This window comes from Pyxicephalus adspersus, chromosome 8, assembly GCF_032062135.1.
Source record: "Pyxicephalus adspersus chromosome 8, UCB_Pads_2.0, whole genome shotgun sequence".
Lineage (NCBI taxonomy): Eukaryota > Metazoa > Chordata > Amphibia > Anura > Pyxicephalidae > Pyxicephalus > Pyxicephalus adspersus.
Genome location: NC_092865.1, coordinates 68,526,833 through 68,545,451, shown reverse-complemented (window position 1 = coordinate 68,545,451; position 18,619 = coordinate 68,526,833). Strand labels below are relative to the sequence as shown.

General features: G+C 37.0%; 1 protein-coding gene across 1 annotated transcript in view; it reads left to right on the top strand.

Moving 5' to 3' along the window:
• The window catches only part of STAB1 (stabilin 1), a gene marked incomplete in the record, with an annotated part of 106,666 nt that overhangs the window by 61,002 nt on the left and 27,045 nt on the right, over positions 1 to 18,619 (top strand). The window contains 13 exon segments of the mRNA XM_072421052.1: positions 1,746 to 1,802; positions 3,022 to 3,108; positions 3,815 to 4,010; positions 5,286 to 5,381; positions 5,955 to 6,000; positions 7,461 to 7,540; positions 8,285 to 8,410; positions 10,090 to 10,163; positions 12,172 to 12,246; positions 14,298 to 14,417; positions 15,345 to 15,392; positions 15,484 to 15,567; positions 17,998 to 18,144. Of these exon segments, the coding sequence (XP_072277153.1) occupies positions 1,746 to 1,802; positions 3,022 to 3,108; positions 3,815 to 4,010; positions 5,286 to 5,381; positions 5,955 to 6,000; positions 7,461 to 7,540; positions 8,285 to 8,410; positions 10,090 to 10,163; positions 12,172 to 12,246; positions 14,298 to 14,417; positions 15,345 to 15,392; positions 15,484 to 15,567; positions 17,998 to 18,144 (1,236 nt within the window).

The following is an 18,619-nucleotide window of genomic DNA, read 5'->3' as shown; positions in this document are numbered from 1 at the left end:
GACCTATAATTAATTTGAACTTTACCAGAAAGTACTCTGAGTAGTTTTCAACTCATTGTTCGCTATAATGCCGTATGAAAGATTGCAGTATTTGACCTAAATGCAATGACCTAAAAAGACAGCTGAGATCCATGTAAGACACCTAAGTTCCTTCTTTTTTACCCACAATGCTTAGGTAATGGAGGATTTGTCCCTAGAATTTAGGAAAAAAGCAATGCCCCAATTTTATGTTTGCATAATTTCCCTTTAATATACCAATAAAGTGTCCAAATATTTACCGAGTTAGCTTTGTTTTGTAACCAACAAAACACACAAATACTTCATCAAACCATAGAGGAGGTGTAAAGCAATACATATTTTAAAGAAAACTGTAACGGAACATAACAATAAACCTTGCTAATACTGGTGTATATAAAAAAACATTTGACAATATTGGAAAACAGCCTCCTGAGAAAAAAGAGCATATTCTAGCTCAATTCTGTTGGTCACCAGTTTTTCAATAATAAGTATTTATAAAAAAGTAGAGAAGAGAAAAGAAGAAGAGAAAGAAGGAATAAAGTAGAGGAGAGAGAAAAAAGAAGGGAAGGTAGGGCTGGAGATGTCTGTGTAACGCAAGTCGGAGGACAGAGTAATCTTATATAGACTGCTGAACATTTAAAATCATTCCAGTAGAACCTGGTAAACATCGGTCTACTAGGACTGCATTAGCTCTTCCATAAATTGTATATCATTCACCCTAGAAATCCATTGCTGTAGAGTGGGGGGAGCAGTTTGCTTCCACGGCGGTGGAATACACGCCTTGGCTGCGTTTAATAGGTGGCGTAACAAAGAGGTTTGTAACGTTTCCTCGACGGTGCTGACACATGAAGTGGGGCGAGCTCCGGTTTATCAGTGATGGAGATGTAATAAAGTGCCAGTATGCTGCCCGTACCTCCAACACATTGGGTCTGTATGTGGATAGTGAGTAATTTTGTAATTTGTCTCTTGGTATCTATCTTGGTAATCGATGCTGACTTTTTGATCAGTCGTGAATTGAATATTAAGGTCCCTCCCCCATTTAGCTATGAAAGGAGGGTCAGGGGTGTCACGTGACATTAAACTGGAATTTAGATATGTACGAGAGTACTCCTTCTATAATGGGTCTCCAGACATACACAAACTCTCTAATGGAATGAGAGGGCGAAGAAATTATCGCACTGGTGGCAGCGAGGAGACGAAATGTTGTAACCGTATCTTTCTCCACACATCTAGGCAGGGAAGAGAATGATCCGTTTGGATTTGTTCAGCCGTACACCAAGCATTTAAATGTAGGAAGTGGGTCGCCCTATAAATATCATTTATAGCCGCTGCATTTAGCATTCGAGGGGAAAAAAAATCCTCCAGTCTTACCCTTCCCTTGAAACTAGTCTGCACAGCTTCCTTTACTCTTAATGTTTCCAAAACATCCCAAGGAAGGCAAAATAAAATCCCTATAAACATGGTTCAATTTTTCTCCAACAGGGGAAATAAATTCCTCCCGATCCCGTAAGGCAATTGAATGTTTCCTGGATCGGCAGTCTCTGGTGTCTGGTAAACTTTAATACCCAGGTATATTCATTGCTTCAGGATAAGCTTCCAAAGCAGTGAAATGATCTTATGACTTGCTTATTGTGTACAATGTGTTTATGGTACTGATGCTTTTTAGCAAATTAAGGAAATCCTTTTTCTTTTATTAATTTCCACATTTCCAATTTTTTGTTTTACAGAGAAAATGTAACGCCTGTGACAGAGGCATTCAGTGTCCAGAAGGAACAGAACTTGAGGTGAGTCAGTGCCTGTCATTTAATGCCTAACTATTCCTCAGTTAGTTCCTTAGTAGTTCTTTGTTGTAAATAAAGTGGGGAAAAGTTAGAAATTCTACCAGGTCATTATTTACCGGCTCTGTGGAAGAGGGAAGATTTATTTCATATTCTATATCAATGACCATTTTATACCAGTTGGAATAGGGGCTGCAAAAATGTCCTTGTAATTAGTTGATTGTTTGCTTACTTCTGGTCTTGGTGACCACAAATATGTACTCAATGGAGTACAAATGGTAACAAAACCTCCTTTGTAGGAAAGTTTTTGCCCTTCCCTACCTTTCATAAATATCTGTCTGGATTTTCAGTTTATACCTCATACCCTACCCCTTTCATAATTGTATGTATAAGTGTAAATGCAGTAAAGAATATTGTATCTTGCGGCAAGGCCAACATCTATGTTTTCAACTTTTCCAATTTAATATCTTATACCCCTATAATTATCGTTAGTGGCGTCGCCTCTAAATTATACCCATCATATGTTTGTCATAATTGGCTGTTTATATATACTAAGTACAATGTGACGGCTCAATATTTTTAAACAGTTAATTGTATTATATCAAGTTTTACCATTATACAACTTTTTCAAATGCTAGGAGAAGCTCGGCCGCTTCTGTGTACTGCCTGGAAGATCTAACATAGAAAAGCAGAAATAATTAAATTTTCTGTGAAGAGTTTTAATTTTTAATAGTGATCATAGCTACTAAAATGCTGTATCAGTGGACTACTGTTTGGAGGGAGCATGGGTGATAAACGCTTTGCCCATTTTGAATTGTGTGTACAATGTGTGTGTAGAAACTTTTGCTTCTTTGGCGATTATGCCTAAAAGCATGTTAGCGGCAAATCTGACCTACTCGTTGGATAATTCCAAATTACTATTAAATCGGATGTGACACAGAAATCTGAATCTGGACCTAATTGTGTGTCACTGGTCCAAGTGTATAGCATTAAAAATTAGGTGTAAATCCTCGGGCAGGTAATGAAAATATATATTGTATGTATTTCAATTGTGTATTTAACTGCGTACCTGGCGTTCTGTATAAAACATATAAAGGAGAATAAAGGTAGGAATGGTGACAAGAATATAAGTTTGTCTACATTCAGAAGAGGTTTAATTTCCTAGATAAATACAATAAAAATGTTTACTGTACAAGGAATTCACTAGTATATGTTTTCTGTACAGAAACCAATCGGCACAGACATATGTGTCTACAAAAAGAAGAACAGGAATACCGAGGGTTGCAAATTCAAATGTGTCTTCACCAAAGTGGTAAGTACACGATTGTCACTGGAGGTATGGGGGACAAACTATTGCAGATATGAATCGCAGGCACCTAGATGTTCCTACATGCCTGTAACAACCGGCAGAAGCAAAATGAAAGCTGTCAATCATAGTAAAGGTCCAATGGATCAGTCGGGTTCTATCCCAGCTTCTACAGGAATTCAGAAAATTGCATGTAAATTTCATCCTTCAGTTTTTCACAGGGTGTTAAGGTTTTTATAATAGGTGATGGATTTTACCAGGAAGGCATTTGATGAAGGAAGAGGTAGTTTTTAGTATCTGGTTGGATGCAAACATTACTAACCACGGCTTCAGGCAGTTAGCACAAGTGGACAGCCAACTTCCCCCAAAAAGAAAGACGACCAACTGTAACGTTCCTTTTTTTAAAAAAAAAAAAAAAAAGCATTCTTTATGTATTATCCCTTTTAACCTTTCCAAAATTTTGGTGTGTATGACAGAATCTAAAAAACTACAAAGAGCTTGCGAAAATTTCCTAGAACTTCAGATGGTTTCAGGAAATTTCGGCGTCCTGATCTGAAAGATCTAAAGTATTTAAAGCAGTGAAAACAATTGTATCTGAGCAATTAGTAAAAGAACCTTTGTATTCAAAGTTTAAGTTGCCAAATGTCCAAAATACAAATTCAGAGGTGGTGGATACAAATAATTCATTAAATTCTTTTATTTTTCTTTACAGACTCCACAATGCTGTGATGGCTATTATGGACATCAGTGTCTGCATTGTCCAGGAGGTCAAAACAATTCCTGCTTTAACAATGGAAAGTGCCAGGATGGCATTACAGGCACTGGAGAATGTATCTGTAAAGAAGGTTTTCATGGGACTGCATGTGAAACCTGTGAAGCTGGAAGATATGGGGTTGATTGCAAATTAGGTGAAGTTACCTTTATTCATACTGTCAGAAATTATAGGCTGGGTTGATTTTCTGCTCAATCAAGGGGTCCTTTCACTTTGATGACTTTGAAAGTGGCCATAAAGTAACTTTAGGTCACAGACACACACACACACACACACACACACACACACACACACACACTAGAGTGGAGTACAGATACTTTACCCATACTTGATGAGGAGACCTTTGCATGGTACTGCTTAGGCTCAATTAATATTATTAAATGATCCCAATAATTATTAATTATAATCACTTCAAATAATAGCCCTTTCAAATTTAACCTCTTATACCCAAAAATGTAAAAGTCTTTCTGACTTGTCTTTAGAGATTCCAGTTATGGAATTCTGATCCTGACTTTAGTACCTAACAAGTCACCAACCTAGAATAAGCAAACATCTATTGATATCCAAATTCCTATCCTGTATGCTTGTCCCTTGTCAAAAACATACTATATACACCAACTTGGAACAAGCAAACATTTAGTGTTATCCAAATTCCTATCAAGTATACTTGTTCCAGGTCAGTAACGTACAACATTTAAAGTCAGGATCACAATAATGACCCTGCATTGTGTCTGTAAAGACTAAAGGAGATTTTTACAATTCAGCAATAACCTCAGTTTTATTTGTTATTCAAAAGTAAAAAAAAAAATGTATTGTTTCTTTCGGGAACATAAAGGCTTTGTTTTGTGTTCCAAAGAGTACTTTTCAATCACTGCATTTTATTGTGATGCTTAAAAACGATCAAAAAATGAAAAACATTTAATATCAATTGTATAAGGACAACATCAGCCAATAAGTTTTATCTAAGAAAAAAAAAGACATTAAAACATGTAGATATTACCAGTAATTTGAATGGCAACCAGTCTGAAAAATCTTTGTGAATCATAAGGATGTTCCATTTCTTTTTTTAATAAAATATAGTTTCTACTTGTTTATCTATTGCTTAATGTCAGCTTCTGCAGCCACTTTCTGTCTGTTTGCACTCATTCTTTCGATAGCCACTTGTCCTGAGTCGATTACCTGATGGTGGAAAAAGTGGGCCATGCCCGCTTAGTGGACCACTCGGATTCTCCATTGAAAGCCTCCGTAACTTGGTGTAATCAATGCACGAGCACAACCAGGAGACAGGGACTAAGCATTGTCATTTCATTTTTTTTTTGACCTTAGAATATATCTTAATCGTTTAGCATAACTTGCTGATTTTTATTACATATTTTGATCTCTTATACTTTTTTTTTTTTTTTTTTTACAGAGTGTGATTGCATTCGTGGCAAATGTAATGATGGACTCAATGGGGATGGATCATGCCAATGTGATAAAGGCTGGACTGGATCTGTCTGTGACATAGGTAGCCAGTCTTCCTATAATTGTGTGCTATTTAGCCCAGTGTACATAATCATTATCGAGTAGCTGTGTAGAATTAATGATCTCAGTCATGTGTCTGAAATGTTTTTTCTTCAATCAGTTCTAAATGGTACCTTGCAATCTATTTATAGCTAAAATCCAAATACAATTGGCACATGCAACTACCAGGTTTTAAAAGCATCTCTATCTATGATTTAATACGTCTCCTTTAAAACGAAAGCTGCTTTATGATATATGAAAGTTGTTTCAGTTGTTCAAGGTTATATATACTTAAAAATATCACACCTTATTATGTTCACCATTTGTCATTGTTTGATTATATCCACTTTTACCACTGCCTAGTTGTACTCATGCTTCACTAATTTATAGCGGCACAAGGAATGTATCTTTTTCTTACGAAGAATTTGTTTTTTTTTTCCTTCGTATGAAATCCTACCTCGATTTCAGATACTTTGTAAGCTTCCAAGGAAAACCTTGTCACTGTCATTTTATTTCTCTACTGCGCTTTTAGTTATGAATACAAATCTTTTTTATAATGCCATATTTTATTTTCTAGACATTAAAAATGATTTATGCAATGGCACCTGCAGTTTCAACGCCAAGTAAGTGACACTTCTTCTTACCTCTACTTTAAATTGCTTGGAATTGGCCTTTTCACCTTTTCCCAGATTGATGGCAACAATTGCTTCTCCAAGAACATTGCTTATGTCTTTCCTGCTTGGCATTTTGTTAACACACATTTGAATGCTCAAGACCAGTAAACTGCCAACATTTCTGCTGTTATAGTGGTAGTCACCCATCCTGATGGTCAGTTGTTCAATAGTATTTGATTAGCAGCACCTGGCTGCTACTTACCTCATTCCTATGAAAATGGGAAGACTGTATCTAATCTTCCCATACTCCTCCTGCATTTTGACTTTGTTACACAAATGTTATATTATGTCCTGTTGTTATTAATCTTGAAAGTAGGCTCTATATGTCTAATGTTAGGATCATCTAAGAACAAGATTTTTTTTTTCCTGATTACCTCGTAATTGAAAAAGGGTGTAATATCTTTTTCTCGAGAATATATCATCCAATATCCCTTTGTGAGAACAGCAGCAGTTTGAATAAAGTTTAATACCGCTGTGCTTCACCGCTGTCCCTTCCCCCAAAGCAATGGTTATCATTAAAACAAACTATATTGGTTGTAATCCCTCTTTGTACAGGCGTAGGGTTGTAGCAGATTTTAGGAGATGCCTGGAGCATCATCTCATAGAGGTCTGCAGCTCAAACCTATTTTATAGACTTCCAACATATTCAGCAAATGCTTGCAATTACCTGTCAGAATTGTTTTGCATGCTCCTGGATGCCTTACAATGGAAAATGGGGATCCGGGACTATCTGACTTACAAATAAAAAAACTGAAACCTTAATAAAATAAGAAAGGTTTATTGACTTTTTCTGTGTAAACTACTGACCTAGAACGAAGGTGCATATTTAGAGTTTTGCCTTTATTTATTGCATACTTGTAAAATCTGGGACCTACTAATTAACGGTCATCAGGTATTACTACTGCAGTAGAAAGAGTATCCCAGGAATTCCAATATAGGCGTTACAAAAATTTTTGGAATGTTACAATCCAATCCCTTATTTTAATGGAAAAAAATAAAGGTTTTGCATTGTTGAGTCGAATGCGCAGACTCGTAAATGAATGGGTTTGAGATGGAAAATTCAGGTCTCTGAGCAACAAGTAAATAGTGACCATAAGCTATATTGCACCTAATATCATTCAGTTTTGCTTTTATATCGCACTTGTAAATTTTAGTTTCTACTCATTCTAACATTCTAGTTTCAACTCAGCCTTAACTTCCAACTTTCCACACATTTTATTTATTGATTGAGGGGAAAGGAAAGAAAAACACACACCAAAGAGTCCTTAGCCTTCTTTAAAAAAATAAATTGATTTATTTGATTACAGTTTAATCGCCAAAATGTAAGTCAGTAAATGTTTTTTTTTTTATCAGCTTATGCATCACTTCACATTGATATGAACGGGTTATTACAGTTTAATTCTTTTCAGTTGCATTCCAGGACCTACAAACACCACCGGAAAATGCTTCTGCCTCGCAGGATATTCGGGAAATGGCACACACTGTACAGGTAAGGAAAGGATGTGCGAACCACATTTTGGGACAACAATTTTATTAAAATCGCCTGAAAGTATAGCTATGATTTCACGTTATATACACATTCTTTAGAATGCATCTTATTTTGATAAAAATGTCCAGCGCTTACATTTTCGTGGAAAGTTAATTAATACCTTAAGAGAGGCCTTAGGGGTCATCAGATTTCCTTCACCAAGCTGTAGCACATCGGGCTGGTTTGGTGAGTGAAGTTCATTGCTAATAGGAAGAATGACAAATCCATAATATGTCATTCACAATATGTATCTTTTATTTAAAGGAGAACTACAGTGAAAAAAATTACCCTTACCTTTAATCCCGAAGATCCCTTGATGGCGCTGGACTTTACTTTTATGATTATGATTTCTATGTATTATAAATAAAATGGATATTTGTAAAAATTCCTCCCTTGAAGAAGGGGACTTAAATTAGAAGACTTAGAAGTCTTAAATACTTGTTGAGTAAGGAGTGTTCTGTAAGGAAAGCAGCAATTGATGTTTGTGTTCCAACTGTTTGAATATTTGCTCCATTATTATGTGAATTGTATAAGCAGAATCATATGACACTTGATGTTGGTAATACTCTTACATATTTACATATGTTGTGTGAATAAAGTTTGGTCATTTTCTAGAAAGCCACCGGTAAAGTCCCATTATGTTATATTTGGATATAGAGGTTTTAAATTCACCGTTTCTCATTGTGGTCATTTTATCATTTTCAGAGATCGATGCTTGTACTGTTAACAACGGTGGATGTTCTATTTATGCAAATTGCACTAAGGCTGCGTTGGGACAAGCACGTTGCACTTGTATCGATGGCTATAGTGGAGATGGAATCATCTGTGAAGGTAAAAACGTAATGTATCTAAAGCATATCTAAAGGAGAGATCTATTCTAAATAGAAAGGTCATTAATTGCCTTTCCTAATGTTGAATTTCTCTGTAGATCTGCTAGAAATACAATTGTTGATCTTTCTGCTTCAAGCCTAGTGTTTGTCATCATGTTGTCATTGAAAAACTAATTTAATAAATAATAGGAAACTATTAGGAGGTAGGCACACGTCTTTACATTTAAATACATAACATACATACTACTGAAAATAAATTGCTACCATTTTTCTTAACTGTTAATTCTATTCCAGTTGCAATTTTCCGAGCTAGGTTAGAGATGTACAGCAATTGTTTTGGGTAATGCAGACACGTTAGTTTCAAATTCTTTGTTGCCTTTATTTTCAGTTCAATATTACCAGAAAAATGTACTAGTATATAGAGGATGTTTCTTATTCTTGCTATTTCTACTACATTCCTCCAGGAATTCTGGCAATGAACTTGGCTATGTGTTTACAAGCATGACAGCTCCTGATTGGTCTGCCTTTATCACTTTTAGATTCCCCAAAGTAGAGGTTGGGGGCTCATCACCTGTGTTGCTTTTTTCTGCATTTACTTGGCCGGGGTAGCTCTGACCCTCAATCCCTCCTATTAATACTTACTAACCACCTCTTAACATACCACAACTCCATTACATTTCCTCCCCCAACCCCTTAATCCCAACCATTAAAGACTCCAGGTTTGACTTAAAATGCCTGGCAAGCAGTCGATTTATTAACATAAATAAATTAACCAATTTAAATAACCATATAAATAAACAAATAAATAACTTGATAATAACATAAATACCCAAACTCCAAACTTTACTTTCCCAAAGACATAACTATAACAAATAATCCCTATTATAATAACCTAGCTAACTAATATCCAATTTTTCCAATATAGCAACCAATGTAACCATGCACCATGCAACTTAACTCCAGCCTTAATGCAAAGCAAAATCGAGGCCCCGGCTGCAGGGGTGGCCTCAGGCCTGCAGGCCTCATTCCTTAGGAATCTGGGGCTGCACTCCCTGGCAGCCGCAGCCCCTTTCCCAGAGCGCCGCCATTGGAGGGGATTCCTCCCTGACCGGACACTGGCCTGGGCCCCGCTAAACCCAGCCCGCTGGCCAAGAGGGTCCCTTGAGGTGCTCCCACACTGGCGCTAAGCCCCAGCAATGCTCGGGACTGAGGCGCACTGGAGGCCTATGCCTCGGAGGCTGTAGTCCTGCTAACCTAGCTGCAGGGGGGCTCACGGCAGCCCCCCAGCACCTTAGCTACACCATGGTGAAGCTGCTGTGTCCCTAAGCTGGGCCACGAGGCCCTCAAAATCGGCCATTCTCCAACCTGCATCCTAACAAAAACTTTTCTTGCTAAAAAGAGGGCCACCTGCTTCCGATATTCCCTTTTTAAGCCTTCCTACCTAACTCCTCCTACCCCTTTAACACCAGCCCAACAACTTATTCTCAGCTTACACAAATCATTAACTCCTATACCTCGGTCTAGGCCTCCAACCCTGTCATGTGGGCTATTTCAAAGGCTACAAGGCCTCTCTTTTTTGTCCTAACCACACCTAAATGCCACCTTACTTTTCTCTTGCAGATACTTACGGCTGCTTCTTCCATATTCATCCATATGTATTTTATTTTTGTTTCTGAGCAGAGATTGATGCGTGTTTGGAAAACAACGGTGGCTGTCATCCAAAAGCTGAATGCACCAAAACTGGACCCAACAAAGTGAGTTATATTTATTATCAAATCAAATATACCTTTAACAGCTTTCTTTGACAATGTTTTAAACCAATGAAGATTAGATAAGCGCCACTTCATGTAAAATGAATAATCTGTAAAACATAAACCATGCTTCGGTCGGTTATCCAATATCTAAAAATTCTGTCATCTTTCTTGCACCTTATTATAGAAGCTAGGCTATTATTCACAACCTCTGTGACCACACAACCTGTGTGTTTGTGTGTCTGTTTACTTCCAAAATACTTTTAGTTACATTATGTCAAAATTACATACTTATAAAATTCATAAATTAAAAAGTAAATGTAGGAACATATGCAAAGCACAAATAACTTCGTATTGAGCCTATTAATCCTTTAATAAAAATCACAAAACCCCTCTTTAATTTAGATATAGAATTATTAGCTATATATTATACAGTGTTCTCCCCAGCGCCATTTTGCTGGGTTGACAACCAAGCACTTTTTAGCAACCACCTGTCTGTTTTTGGGTGGCTACTGAAAAGTTGGGTCACATTAAGGAGGCAGCCACCCGTCTACAGCTCCTTCCCACCCAGCTTAACAGAATTTCTCAGGAGGACACGGTTATGTTATTCTGACTATCCGTTAATTACAAAATGTCCAGATAATCTAAATTCTGTGTTTATAACATACTTCTGATGGACTATTTTGTCTTTTAGTTTTTGGCCGGTCTCCCTTATGTAACAACAGACACAACAGAATATTATAATTTAACTCACATACGACCTTGGAAGGTGTAATACTGATTTAAATGATTAGAATAACTTACTTTGATTGTCATAGGCCTAAGTAACCAACCGGTGGTTTGGGAGAAAATGTTGGTGGTCTGCGGCTCTGGCAGGTGCACCCCCGTGCAGCGTCAAGAGAAGGACCCCGCTGGGATGAAGCACTAGCCAGAGCCACGGACCGTGTTCCCCGTACCGATCGCAGGCTCGGGGAAGTGGGCGGGTTGGGTCTCTGGACACATTCTCTCGGGCTCAGACCTGAGATGGGAGAGTGGGCAGGTTCTGACATCATGATATCACTAAAGGGGAAGTTCTTTCCCCCTTTGAGTGACACCCCGCTGGAGCCGGTAAATTTAGTGGTCTGCCGTTCCGAAAAGGTTGGTGACTACTGATTTAGTGCTCTTTACCCTTACTAATCAAAGCTTTAGGAGGCCGGTAATATTATTTCTTTAACTTTTAAAATTAAGTCTCTGAAAAGACCGCATAGGTAAAAAAAATTTAAAAATTACAAAATTAAATTCACAAATTTTCATATAATTTCTAGCTCAAATATGTCAATGCATACATGCAAAAATCTTGTATTGTATATATGTTGTATTGTGATAAAAAAGAATAAAGATTTCCCTGTTACTAACAAAGTTGAACTTTCCATTATTCATCCTTCAATTATTCTTTGTCTTCCAAACTTCATCTTTATCTCCTTGCATTGCCCTAGCTACACTTTGCCGGATCACGGACAATTCCAACTTGATATTTAAACTATGCCTTAGGTATTGATTTAAAATTGGCATTCACGTAAGCACGTAAGCTGGTACAGTGTCTCTATATATAATAAAGAATTCACTTATCAAAACATTGCCTGAAAGTTTACATCTGTGTACCAAGAAAAGGCCTTTTTTAATGCCAAAATTTGTAAACCCCATAATATGTACCATGTTGTGTGAATAATGACTCGTCCTTGCGTCCCCAGAATTTAGCACTAGAGTGTCCTAGTTATGGAGTTTTCATATTGAAATCCATAGAAAACACAATGAACTTGCTTGTTTTGGGGCAAACTTAATCCTCTGAGTTCAGCATAGAGATACTGACCTACTTATGGACACCCAAATGAAGAACAGCCCAGAAGATGTGCAGGTTGTAAATTAAATTAATTCCAGACCTCGCAAGTTATTCAGACTATGGCCAGCTGCCATAATACAAGATACAATTTTTTTCTTCTTTTGATCAATTAAATTCTTGCTCCTCTTGCAGGTCGCTTGCAATTGCCTTCAAGGGTACGAAGGAGATGGTGTACAGACCTGCCGGGAAATCAATCTTTGCAAAGAGGTATTCTTGTTGTGTTATTTATAAAAGAATTCTGCTTTTATCTATAATTACCTCCAGTAAATCTATCTCTTCTCCTACTCTTTAGGTGAGTACATTACGGAGGTCATTGAGGCAAATGAAATTTCCAGTGTGAAGATCCAGGACAGTATCATCTGGTTTAAAGATTTTGACCCGATCCCCCCTAAAGTCTTCAGTCTAGAGAAGCTGAGAACAGGCAGTAATCAGAATCTTCACTGGTTATATATCCCCTTTTGCTTTATCTGTGCAGTGAGACACAGTTATTAGGCTGTGTATTAGTTTAGATGTGTTGCTATTACTACGTCTGCTACAAATCTGAAATGGTTTAGGATGGAAATCTAGTTTGTATTAAAGTGTCCCCGAGGAGATTTGTTAGTTATGTACATCCAATGACATTTAATGACATCCCTGGACCCAAGGTATCCCAGCTTCCAATTTGAAACTCCTACTTTCTAAATAACAGAACCCAATGTTTTGCTCAATACTTGAAAGCGTGGTCTTAGATTAATACAGTCTTTCTGGAGCTATATAAACTTTGTTGCCCTTTCTAAAACCCGATACGATAGCTGAGTTTATATTTCTGAGTTTTGTTAGTGTTCTAGAATAACTGAATGGTATGGCTGCCTCAGAGGCTAGGGATTGTGCTATTACAGCACTAAAATCCCAGGTTCGAATCTCAACCCGACACTTTTTGTATGGAGTTTGTAAATTCTTCCTATATTTGCATAGGTTTCCTCCCATATCCCAAAAACATGCAGTTAGCTTAATTGTCTTCCCTCAAAAATGTTGACATATGACTACGTTGGAGACACGAGGAATAGTTAGTAATTGACTATGCGGGATAAATATGTAATCGTATAGAAAACCACAATGGTGCTGCCTCCACATCCCTGACAATGTAAATCCACAAAACTTGCTTCTAGTCTCATTCCTACTACAATTTTCCTACTACTTGACTTGATTTAGAGTTGTATAATATGTTAGGGTCACAGTGGTCACTACTACTAGGTGCCAGAAGTAGAATGATATCAAAATCTTGTTTCAAATAGCCTATACTGATTCTTTTGTTACAGTAAGCAATCTGCATACATAATGCGTGAAAATAAATACAATTTCTGGCTTAAATGAAATTGTATATATTCAATCAAAAACATTCTTTAGGCTCGTGTGGGTAATGCTTAAAAATCAAGTTTATTTTATTTTTTTAGTAGTTTTAAAGAAAGTAAGAACAAGCAAGTGCTGTTAGAATGTTAGAATTACACCTTATATGGGGTTTGTAAAAGATTCTGCAATGAAATCTAGCAAGTGCCTATAGAAAATGAAAACATTTTACATGTCACCTTTACAATAAGTATGATAGCTTCATTAATGGATACCTGTACTGTTACATAGGGCCTAATTTATTAAAGCTCTCCAAGACTGAAGAAGATGGGTGATCCAGCAAACCTGGAACAGATGTGATCAAGGATTTAGCACATTTGCCAACAAATAGCAAATTCATTATGGGCTTACTTTACATACAAATGAATTTGCATTTTTCTTCTCACATGGGAAGCTATTTAAAGCATTTTAGGATAATAATTTTATATTGATCTTATAGAGAAGTGCTCACTTTTTTGCCTAAACAAGTTCAATGTACATGCAAATAATAGCATGCCAGAAAAAGTGATCAATAACTGATTTAAAATATGAGCCTGTACACAAAAGGCTTTACACAAAACGACAAGGTATAGGCATTATTTTCGGAGAAATGGCTCATACCTGAGTTAGGTTTTATACTGCCATAATTTCTGGTATTTGTTTCACTTTTTCTGTCATTTGCATTGACTTTGGGCAGGTAGTAACAATTTGGATAAAGTAAAATGGGGCATTCTGTGTTTATTTAGGTGCAAAGCATTCACAGGGTGATCTCTGCTTTGTATGTCAAAATTCTAACATTTGAATTCATTCCAAATCTTAGCAATGTCCTTGTGTTCATATGGCTTTAGTCCTTGTCAATATTAGGTATTAATCCACTTCTCATTTCTTTCTAGGACAATGGAGGTTGCAGCATATATGCAATGTGCCTTTCTACGGGACCAGCAAAGCGCTTGTGCCTCTGTAGACTAGGATTTACTGGCGATGGAATAACTTGCACTGGAAATACAGCTCAGGTTCTGATTTTAACTTACCAAAAAGTTATTTATTGACAATTCATAGCTGAACTCGGATAGCAATTAATTCAGTTCAATCATTTCTGTGATTCCAGCACCACTGCCGGACAATAAAGCTAGAGGGTGACACTTATTTTACTTTACCGTTACCTAGAATCCTGTGTTGCCCCTTTGTCTGCAGACCGCCGATTGCATAAATAAGGAGCGGGAACAAGATGCATCATCGACTGCACTCTCTCCTAGTGTCGGTCGAATATCTCGCTATTCGATTCGACCGCTATCGGATCGAATAGTGAAACTCTCCGGGCGATCGAATGCCGAATTTGAACACCATTGGAGTCGATGGTGCGAGAATTTGTGTTTTTTAAGGGTCTTTAAAGGGCTGCAAGAGCAATCGGATTGCGCTTGCAGCTCTTTACTAGTTGTATGTGTTGTTCGAAAGAGTTTCTCTGTCCAAGAATACAGGGCACTACAAGTGATGAATGGGGACTTGTACGGGTGGCAAACAAACCAGTAACCTCTCAAAACATTATTTAGAGAGACAGAAACTATTGTATTTCTTGGATAAAAGAGAAATGTTTAGGAGGTATCAACGTGATGCGGCAGAGAGTTTCAGTATCTTTTCCTGGAAATGGTGTAAAAATATGTACATTTTTTAAAGGAATATACAACTGAATTAAATTGTCTTTATTTATTTTTTTACCCCAAAGTTTTAACACACAAAGAGGGACAATATAATATATAATATGTACATTCTATTTTTTAACAAGGGCATGGGTATGATTTTTTTTATAGGTTAATGCAACAGTTTAGCCATTACACAAATTTTTTACTGAACATCACTTTTAAACAGATCAAAAGATAGACCATTGCACGATACTAATATTTATTAATTATAAATATTATAATGTTGTCATACCTTTCCAGGTCATACGGTACAGTAAAGAAACATCCAAGTTTAACATGTTATATCGGGTGAGTGGTATTATAACACCACTAGACATTGAATGTAAGAACTATAGGATTATGTCGTAACACATTCTTTTGCGTATCAATTTGATTTCAGCAATACATAGAAATGGATTTACATGGAGATGGGCCCTTTACAGTATTCGTCCCACAGTTGGAGGCTATTGAAAACAGAAGCGTGGTAACAATTTCCTATTTATTCTATTTAAGGATGACACAAAAATCACAGCTACATAACCACTTTTGTATTAATTTTTAATGAGTTTAGTTACAAGGAAATTCACATCATTAATGCTAGCCCCACATTTGCTATTCCTGCCATATCTTCCCATGTAAATAATAAAGTGGCCTGAACATCAGATCTGCTTTTTTCAGTCACGTATTTCTCCCCAAGAAGTACTTCCCCCCAACAATACTTCAACTCTCCCTAGAAGATTGCCACCATCTTTCTTTAAATGTCAGCTAAGCGGCATCTACTACTTCTGCCACTAAGAAGCTGCATAAACACATTATATTATATTATTATTGTCAACCTTTAAACACAATAACATTTTTCTCAGTAAATATAAACCAAATGGAGCTATTAGAGCCATTAACATGAAATTTTTACACTGGACCATTTGATATACGACCATAAAGTTTCAATTCTAATTATGGATTTTATCAGGAGGAGTATTTTTGGTGTTATCACTATATGGCCAGTATATGAAGTAAATGTCTATCAAACAATCGTTTAATATAACCTAGTTCCGATGGCTAACATTTTCATCCGTAATCAAAATAATTAAACCGATAATAATAAAAGAATACATGACATTTACTCACTTAAATTATCCCAGGTGCAAGGGTTATGTATGATGTCAAAAGCAAATATCCTATTTCGGCCCCCTGTGATCTGACCCTTGGAGAGCAGTAGCTACCCGACTGCTCACCTCTTTTACCCACCACGTACACATATAACCCCCTGGATGATCTGTGAGTTCCAGTGCTTTCCATCTTGTTTTAATTTTTTACACGCCATATAGGGGTAAAGCAGAAACCATGATATTACCATCTTAGTTAGTTCACATAATGTTAATTGCATACACTAACTTATTCCCACAATTGGAAAAACTAATATTTCAATTTATGTTATTATTGTACTTGAAATAGGATTTACCAGTCACTGTCAGTCACACTGAAGCACACACTGACGTATTGAAACTCAGATGAGACTGGGATGTACACTATATTTGTCCAATTTCACTGTAATTACTATGTGTTTAGTGATCTAAATAAATATCTCTCTATGATTTCTGATAATACTATCACAAATCTATATTGGTAGAAGTTGCTGAAAGGATTGTGTGTATACTATTCATTGTCGGGATAACTAGTAAAAATCTATCACAAGCCCAAATAGATCATTCTCTTTTTCCTTTTTATCCCATGCCGAACACTGTATTGAGTGTTCATTCATGGGGAGAGGCTAATGAAATACTGGCTGTTATCTGCAATAGGTAAGTTGACATTATCATAGAAGAATCCTTGTATGAGTTAAAGTTACATGGTACAGTTAAAATAAGTAAAAATCTAGACCTCTGATGACAACCAGTGCCCCGGATTTGTACTGTACCAGAATTTCTCTGTGCTGCCTAGGCATACCACACATACAGGAACTAATAAATAGACAAGCAGCTCAGAGAGATGTATGCAAATACATAACTCTTGTGTAGTTATGGGTCTAACTAGCTTGGGGAAAGCCATGTAACCCATGTCAGACCCACAAGTCTTCCAGATTCCACAACATAAGCTTTCTTAGCAATAAAGAACCATCAACCCCACAGATAATGCCTCTCTAATATTCAAAGCTTACTGAAAATACAAGTATGCCCCCTGCTTTTATGTATTATCTGCCTCTGTTTATATGTATGTCTTATTAATGCAGACCATGGCCTTACGTTCAATCCTACTCTGCCCTGCATATTAGTAGTTTAACACAAAACTTTCTTTCATATTTGGATATAGTAGTAAGGGGATTAAACCCCCCTGTCAGGCCGTTATGGTTGTTTGTGATTAATGTCCATAATTGCCCTGAGTCACCAAGAATAAAAGTGAGATAGATTAAAAATTTAGTGTTGCAACTGGAACAGAAAATCTTGTAATGTGGACTAGTGTTCCCGTGACACCTAAGATTTCTCTACATTGGAAAAATCTCGTCTCACTTCTTTTTGGGCCTACAGCAGTCCCCAACCTTTTGAAGCTCACGGACCATTAAATTCACAGACTCCCCATGCGTGGGGAGCCAGGTGTCACTCAAAGGGGAAGAAAGTTCCCCCAGGGTGACGTCATGATGCTAGAACCTGCCCACAAGTCCTGCAATGGGGGAGTGGGATGGTTGTGTCCGGAGCAACACCCTGCCCACTACCCTTAGACTGCGATGCATATGGGTCCGCGGCTCTGGCCGGTACGTCCCCCTAAGCGGGGTCCTTCTCTTGACCTTGCTAGACTGGGGGTTGGGGACCCCTGGTCTACAGGATAGCTAGCAAAAACAAATCTCCCTAATAAGACACAGATGGCAAAGAAAACCTGGTTAAGATCATCCAGTCAACATATATTTTATTTGTTACAGATTGAAAAATGGACTCAGAATGGGCTAATGAGCCAATTTCTTCGCTACCATATTGTGAGTTGCCAGCAGCTTCTCCTAACTGAACTAAAGGATGGGCCATCATTGACCCCTATGTCTGGGGGCAGCATAAGGGTTTCTACTAAGGATGTAAGTTAAGTGTACTTTCTTTGTTCTCTAGGTTGCAGAATTTAGGTTTGCTAGCTTTGCATACAATTGTATGCAACAAAAATCTATAATATGTTTTTTTTTTTTATAAAAAAAAAACAGAAACAACATATTTGCCGATGCTTTGCTTTTATACAGTTATGAGAAGCAGGGATTTTAAAGTGACATCCTTAAGAATAATAAGAAATAATATTAAGAAGAAAAACTGTCAGGTTAATGCTTCCTCCCACTCGACACGTTTTGCAGTTAATAATGCTGCTTTTTCAAGTGTATGGGGAGTCGGTATTTTTCCAAAAACAAAAATAACAAAAAGTGCGTCTATAAATGTATGTATAAGTGTGTGTATATTTGTATATATACTGCTGTAGACCTATTTTTCATTCTGTACATTACCACATAGTTGTAAATAAAACAACTTAGATGCAGTTGAACTGCAGATTTTCAGCTTTAATTCAGT